Source organism: Mustela erminea, chromosome 11, assembly GCF_009829155.1.
Source record: "Mustela erminea isolate mMusErm1 chromosome 11, mMusErm1.Pri, whole genome shotgun sequence".
NCBI lineage: Eukaryota > Metazoa > Chordata > Mammalia > Carnivora > Mustelidae > Mustela > Mustela erminea.
The window spans coordinates 61,590,348-61,598,682 of NC_045624.1; the positions used below are offsets into that span (position 1 = coordinate 61,590,348).

The window sequence follows — 8,335 nt, forward strand, 5'->3', positions numbered from 1 at the left end:
AGAGCTTCAATACTTTTTTTTTTTTTTTAAGATTTTATTTATTTGAGAGAGAGAATGAGAGAGAGAGAGAGCGCGCACATGAGAAGGGAGAGGGTCCGGGGGAGAAGCAGACTCCCTGCTGACCAGGGAGCCTGATGCGGGACTCCATCCTTGGACTCTAGGATCATGACCTGAGCTGAAGGCAGTCATTTAACCAACTGAGTCACCCAGGCGCCCCGTCAATACATTTTAGAATAGGTTTTCTAATAGATGATTAGTGATCGCTATTGGGGAAGTGGTGGTTTCTGAGACCACAAATGGAGATACATTCCTGGTAAGTTTATCTACAAATCAGGGCCATATGTGAGTTAAGTATCTCTAGTTATATGTGAAGCTTTCACACTGTGCCTGCGTGGACTGCTCTGCCCTAAGCCTAAGAATGCCTGGTTTGGAGTTACTGATGTTCAAAGCTTGTCTGTTGGTTTGTGTTTCGGTTTGTTTGTTTTCCCTCTCCTCCAAAGGACCTCTCAAATTTACTATGGTTAGAGACTTTCTCCTTCAGCCATCTATGTTGAATTCACACCCATAAAAACATGCTCCCTTGATAGAGTGGGAGTGATGTTTTAAAGAAGGGTGTGTTCCACATTCATTCACCAAGCCAAGCATCTACAATGCACAACAGTGTCTCACAGCTGAAACGAGGACCTAGGCAAGCTGGTGAACCTTGCCTTTTCATCTGTCCTTCTGTCTTAGCCCTAAGGCTCCCGATGCTTTCCTTCACTCCCATCCTCAGGTGCTCTTGTCCTTTTCCAGTTCCTCCCTCTCACAGTTACTAATTTTTGTTCTACCGCCTGGGTCAGTCTGCTTTTTTAGACATCAAAATTACTTGCCTACTTTTATGCCAAATCAAAATACTAGCCTTTATTTGTCATTCTAAGGTAAAGCATACTTTACCTCTTTCCTCGAACTACCAATATAGAATTTTAGTTCTATTTGTTCAACTTCAAAAGAAAGGAAAAATTTATTTGAGATATAATCTGCCCACCTTCCACAGAGTGGCAATTAAAATATTTCCTGACGGGACGCCTGGGTGGCTCAGTTGATTAAGCAGCTGCCTTCGGCTCAGGTCATGATCCCAGCGTCCTGGGATCAAGTCCCACATCGGGCTCCTTGCTCCGCAGGGAGCCTGCTTCTCCCTCTGACTCTGCCTTCCACTCTGTCTGCCTGTGCTCGCTCTCGCTCGCTCGCTCTCTGACAAATAAATAAATAAAAATCTTTAAAAAAAAAAAAAAATTTCCTGACTTATTAAATATTTGGACCAAGTCTTTGCTGTGTGCTAGACACTGTCCTAGGTATTTTACACCCGTTAATAGACTTAATCTCACAGCAACCTTTGGGAACAGGGACTTCTATTATTTCATTTGACAGATGAGGATGCTCAAAGAATGGGACTTGCTCAAGATTATACAGCTAATAGGCAGCTGGTCCAGGAAGAAAACCCATCTAGTTTGGCCTCAGAGACCAGTTTCTCAGCCTTTACAATACACTGACTCTCAATCAGTGGTTCCGAAAATGTGGTTTCTGACCACCAGCATGATACCTTTAGAAATGCTCATTCTCAGGCCCTACCCGAGTCAAGCTCTGCAGGTGGGGTGCAGCAATCTGTTTTAATGGGCCTTTTGGCGGTTCCGGTGTCCATTTAAATTTGAGAACCTCTGCTTCAATGAGGGGAATAGTGAATGAATTACTAATATAGATTCTAAAACTTCTTTCATGTAGTAGCAAACCCTTGCTTTTTTTTTATTTTTTTAAGATTTTATTTATTTGTGAGAGAGACAGAGAATGGGGGATGGGGGAGGGAGAGAGGGAGAAGCAGACTCCCCGCTGTGTAGGAAACCCCATGCAGGTCTCAATCCCAGGACCCCAGGATCACGACCTGACCTGAAGACAGATGCTTAACCAACTGAACCACCCAGGCGCCCAAAGGAATGCCTTGCTTTTTTTAAAGTGTGATTTTATGACTAAAATTATTATAGAAGCTTTAACACATTACAGTACATATGGTAAAATACTTGAGAAAACTGGTAGAGCTGCCTAAATTTCTTAGAAAATTTAGTATATATTTGAAAAGCAAAAAAGTTTTAAGAATTTAAAGAAAAAAAAATGCCATCTGATTTTTATTCCTTGAAACTAGATATTGGAAATATCATAGTAAACCACAATGGGGAAGTGCAGGCTTTTTTGCTTTGTGTTTTTTGTTTTATTTTATTTAAATAAAATAAAAATAAATAAAATAAAAATATTTTTAAAAATTTTTTTTCATTTTTCATTTCATTTTATTTTATTATTTTACTTTATTTTAATTTTATTTATTTATTTGACAGAGAGAGAGCATGAGAGAGAGAAGAGCGAATGGCAGTGGGGGACAGGGAAGGAAGAGGGATAGAAAGAAACAGGCTCCCCGCTGAGCAGGGAGACCGATGCAAGGCTCCATCCAAGGACCCTGGGATCATGATGTGAGCGCGAGGCAGACGCTTAACCTACTGAGCCACCCAGGTGCCCCAAAAAGTACAATTTTTAAAAAGGGACTTAAGCACAGACTTAACAACTTTTTAAATGAGTTAGTAAAACCTATCGCAAAAACTAAGTGTCTCTGAAAATGCAAACACATTTGAAAGTTCAGAATCATTACATAGAAAACTGGATCAATAAACTTCTATCCTTTCTAATTCCCATCAACTCCATGGAGTACCATTTCCTTTGTCCTATCACCTCTATAAAACCATACACCCCTACAGAAATTAGAGACCAATATTTGGCATACGCTGAAACAGCATTTATTTATGTAACTTATGTACTTTGAGCATAAATGCTTTGTGTTCAGTGATACTGTAAAGCAACTGTTGTTATACTTTCCGAGTTAGGAAATTAAAATATTTTCTTACATTCATCTATGGCATAGAGCATGGCCTTATAGCACAGTGTTATAAGAAGAATTCCATTATATGTTGAGTTCTAATTACACCAATGAGTGTAGCTGATGGACTTTAAGAATGTTTAATGACCTCTCCCAACCTTACTTTTGCAAGTGAAAATTGAGATAATGCCACTTCTACTTTACAAAGTGCTCTGAGGATGAAGCAAAAAATTGCATATAAAAATATTATGTAAAGAAAAAAAAAAACAAATCACACATAGGCACACAAAACACACACCTAGGTTTGTTTGGTTTTTTTCATCCTTGCAACTTCCATTTTGCCTAATGACAATTTATTTACAATTACAGTAACTGCACATCTGTGTGTTTAGGAGCCAATGAGGGTTTCCAACAGATATCCTGAGGTGTAAGATATTACAAAAATTATTTTTCTTTCCTAAAGCAAGACTTTAAAATCCTTAGAAAGAGCAGAATTCACTTAAATCTATCCACATACTCAAAACTTACACCTTAGATCTTCAAGTCATTTGCTGCTGTCATACCCCAGACAACATTTCCAGTCAGAAAGAATCAACACACCAGTTAGGAGGTAAAGACACCAGCTGAACATTTTCCTGCTGGGATTTCATTGTCAACGACCTCACTCATATTCTCTCTGGGCGTGAGCTTAACACTTCAGGGAGTTGAAAAAAATTTATTCATCTTGTTAAAAATGGAGACCCTGGATTTTGTGTGTATATGCACATGCGTACTAGCTCTACTTGCATCTTATCATTTATGAACCTGAACTAGTAACTGAAGTCAAAAGCAAATTGAAACTTCAATCTGTATATCTGAATACAATTGCCTTAACATATATACACTTTCAACATATAATTTGCATTCTAATAATTATTACACTAATGATGCTCTTTGAGAAATAGTTAGGTTTACTCAAATAGTCAAATTTATTATATTGTTCCAACTCCTAGCCTAAACCAGTCTGATCTTGCTCATCAAAACCAGAAGATTCTCAATGACCTGAGAAGACAGATAACAGATCATTTTTTTCTGGTTTATAACACAATTAGCACTCTACTGCAAGTACTAATTATTTAAATGTGTCACTATCATGATATTTTTAAATACAGAATCCCTGGAAAAATAAATATCCTAACCATCCTGCATCAGAATTCGTGCTTCCCATGTCCTGGGTATAGGAGATGAGAAGGAAATTGCCAGAAAGAGAGCACACAAAATACATGAGTAACCAGAAACAAAACAGAAGTCCGCTGAATCCATGTCAAAGAAATACACAGTATTTTACATTGCTTCTCCTCTTCATTGATTCTTTTTGAGGCAGAGAAGTCTCCTGAAAGGTTGTTGAAATTTTGAATTACTCAAGATGATTATAATTGAATGGCCGGAGGGAAATGCTGCCATTATATCCTTTAGTACAAAGAAGCAATGACTTCCATAAGGCATACTGAATGTCATATTTGCCATGAAAGCAGCAAAATAAGAAATAAAGAAGCAAAAGAACGTCATCACTGTTTTTAATGCATTTATATGGGCTTCTGTGCTGGCATTTCTAACACCATGAGATCCATTTTGCATCCGATGAGTGTGCTTGTAGAGAGAAATGAGTAACATAAAAGTGCACATCACAAATAGGGCTAGAGGAAATAGTAATGCCAAGTTGACAAGAAGTACTCCGTTAATTTGCCTTATCTTGGGTTCAGTCCTCTTCAGCGTGGCATTCTTGAGGACATCATCATCGTTTGCTTCTTTAGGGTAATCAGCCTCAATACACAGAGCTGCTGTGCTCATGGAGGCCAGAAAGCTTCCCAAAAGCAGCCAGCTCATTAACTTTGAGATCCTGAATTTCAGCCAAAGAAAATAGGACTGAGTGAAGCCTGATATCTTGAGACAGTAAAATACAGAAAGGCAGGTGGCAAACCAGAGACTGACAGAACTGAAAAACATCCAGAAGAACAACATTGCTGCACCATAAACTTTTACCCTATAAAAGAGTGGAAAGAACACAGAGAAAAAACTTTGCACCATTAACACCATCAGCAGACCAAATCTCGACATCCCTATACATAGGAAAAGGAGTTGCATTGGTGTTAGCTTTCTGCTTTTGATCAGTTCTTTACAGTTGATGAGGATAAGAAATGCATTTACTGTAATCCCTGTGATAAATTCTGCTGACATAACAATAAGATGAGGAATTGCTGACAAGGAGGAGGCCATGTTTCCTACCAGGAGTCCCAGCTTTTTCTTGTGGATAGGGATTAAATACCTCCTCCGGATGACCTTGCAGATAGGATCGTAGAGCCCTGAGAAGTCTGGATCTTCTTCCAACTCCTGGATCGTAAGTAGAACCTTGCAGCCGACTTATACGCTAAGCAAGAAAATCAGAGGGACTACATTTTGAATCTGGTGCCTTTGAAAGAAACTGTGGGGATGCAAATCCAAAGATTTGAATGATGATGAGGTCTTCTGAGTACATCCTAGGGAAAATTGCCAAATTGGCATTAATCAGTTATCACTCTTACTCAACTTTGCTAAAAAAAATGATTATAAATATGTTTTATTTAGATTTCTACTATTTCCTTTTTATCTTTTGGGATTTGTTTTTGTTTTTTTTTCCCAATGACAAATGATACCTCCTCAGAACAGACAACTATTTTTTTATTATTACCACAAGTATCCAACCTCAGATGTGACTCTTTCCTCATAATAATTTTCTTTTCCTAATTATAATTCCAAAACATTTTAAGAAATTTCCTCCTCCCCACTCCCTACTCCCCCCACCCAACAAAGGTCATTTCTTCTCCAGACTTGCAAATCTTTTCCTGGGAAGAAGAATCCTTTATTCCTTTGAATGATCGCTCATATTTTTAAGTTTTCTTTGTAGAATTCTGACCTGGGTTTTAGCAAACTACAGTGATAGAAGTAGGGCTTAACTAGTACAACTAATTCTCATGTTGCCATCATCCAGTGCTCATACTGAACAGCATAATTTCAAAAGGTTGTTGTATCTCTTGTTACAGAGAGATGTTCACATAACCTTACTGAACTTTAGGTACATCACATATCAAATGTAAATAAATCATTATTACGTCATAAATAAAATATGGTACTCAAGCCGCTTAGCTCAGTGCCGAGGTCATACTAAACACTCAACAAATATTACCTACTAGTAATGCTGTTAAATGTCTGTCTTCATACTGTATTTACCCCAGCAAGAAAATAATGATTCTATTAAGAAATATTTTCAATAAGACAGTTGAAACAGTTTTGATAAGAAATAAGACTTATCTATATGCTACCTATAAGAGACACACCTTAGGTGGAAGGACATACTCAAACTGAAAGGAAAGGCATCGAAAAAGACATTTTATGCAAATGGACCCAAAACAAAGCTGGACTGGCTGTACTGTTAGACAACATAGACTTAAAGACAAAGACTGCAATAAGAGATAAAGAAGGGCTTTACATAATGGGTAAAGAGTGAATCCAACAATAGGATATAACATTTGTAAATATTTATGCACCCAACATAAAGGCACTTACTATATAGGGCAAATGTTAGCAAACATAAAGGGAGAAATAGAAATACATTAATAGTAGGGGACTTTAATACCCCATTTACATCAATTGGATAGATCATCCAGACAGAAAATCAGTAAGAAAACATTGGTCTTAAGTGACGTGTTAGGCCAGATGGACTTAATACAGAACACTCCATCCCAACCAACAGAATATAGATTTTCTTCAGTGCACATGGAATATTTTCCAAGATAGACCATATGTTAAGTGACAAAACATTTAATAAATTTAAGAGGACTGAAATTATATCAACATTTTTTCCAACAAGGGTATAAAACTAGAAATTAATTACATGAAGCACATAAAAAAATTCCAAATATGTGGAGTTTAAACAACATGCTATCGAACAATCACTGGGTGTAAGATGAAATCAATGGAGAAATAAAAAATACCTTGAAACAAACATAATGGAAAAGTATCATACTAAAACTTTTGGGATGCAGCAAAAGCAGTTCTAAGGGAATTCATAGTGATACATATCTATTTCAAGAAACAAGAAAATTCTCAAATAAACAATCTAACTTTACATCTCAAGATGCCATTGAAGAATAAATAAAGCCTAAATCTAGCAGAAAGAAGGAAATAAAAAGATTAGAGAAGAAATCAATAAAATAGAAAATAGAAAGATAATAGAACTAATAGTTCTTTGAAAAGATAAGCAAAATTTACAAAATTTATCTAGGCTGACTCAAATAAATAAAATCAGAAATGAAAGACATGTTACATTAATATGACATAAATGCTAAAGGTCATTAGAGACTACTATGAACAATTATATGCCAACAAATGAGACAACCTAAAGGAAATGAATAAATTCCTAAAACATACATCCTACCAACAATGAATCATGATGAAATAGAAAGTTGGAACAGACTAATTACTAGCAAGGAAATTGGATAGTAATCAAAAACTTCCCAATAAAAAAAAGTCCAGCACGAGATGCCTTCATCAATGAATTCCACCAAACATTCAAACAATAATTAATACCAATCTTTCTCAAACTCTTTCAAAAAATAAAAGATAGGGAATTCTTCCAAACTCATTTTACAAGTCTAGGCTGACACCAAAACCAGACAAAGACACCACAAAAAAAGAAAATTACAGACCAAAATCTCTGTATGTAATTTGAAATCAGAGTTGGTTAATTTGAAATCAGAGTTGGTTAAGTGTCTGACTCCTGATTTCAGCTCAGGTCTTGATCTCAGTTCAAGCCCCAATTTAAAAAAAAAAAAAAAGTGGACAGAAGATCTGGATAGACACTTTTCTAAAGAATACATATAGATGGGCAACAGGTACATGAAAAGATGTTCAACATCATTAATTATCAGGGAAATGCAAATGAAAGCCACAGTGAGATATGTCATCTGTTAGGGTAGCTATTATCTAAATGAAAAGAAATAACAAGTGCTGGCAAAGATATGAAGCGAAGGGAACATTTGCATGCTACTGGTAGAAATGTAAATTGGTTCAACCACTATGGGAGACCATATGGCAGTTCCTCAAAAAATTAACAATAGAGCCACCATATGATTCAACAGATTCTCTTCTGGCTATTTATCTGAAGAAAACAAAAACACTAACTCAAAGAGATATATGCACTCCCATACTCATTGAACCCTTATTATTATTATAAAAGCCAAGATATGGAAACAACCTAAGTGTCCATCAGTGAATGAATGGATAAAGAAATTGTGACACACACACACACACACACACACACACACACACACACAGGAATATTATAAAGCAATAAAATAGAATGAAAGAATGAAATCTTACCATTTGCAACTACATGAATGGACCTTGAGGGCATTAAGTTAA

At 36.5% G+C, this 8,335-nt stretch overlaps 1 protein-coding gene across 1 annotated transcript; it reads right to left on the bottom strand.

The window, feature by feature from the left end:
* Positions 1–4,237: 4,237 nt before the first annotated feature.
* Positions 4,238–5,917, bottom strand: LOC116568502 (taste receptor type 2 member 7-like). Its single transcript, XM_032303908.1, has 2 exons — positions 5,829–5,917; positions 4,238–5,412 (listed from the first exon to the last, which is right to left on the bottom strand). Exon 2 carries the CDS (start codon positions 5,150–5,152, stop codon positions 4,238–4,240), a length of 915 nt encoding a protein of 304 aa, XP_032159799.1. The 5' UTR covers positions 5,153–5,412; positions 5,829–5,917.
* Between the last annotated feature and the right edge of the window lie 2,418 nt (positions 5,918–8,335).

Excerpts from the sequence above, each read along its gene's own strand:
- LOC116568502 (XM_032303908.1), bottom strand. The coding sequence starts at position 5,152 with ATGGCCTCCTCCTTGTCAGCAATTCCTCATCTTATTGTTATGTCAGCA.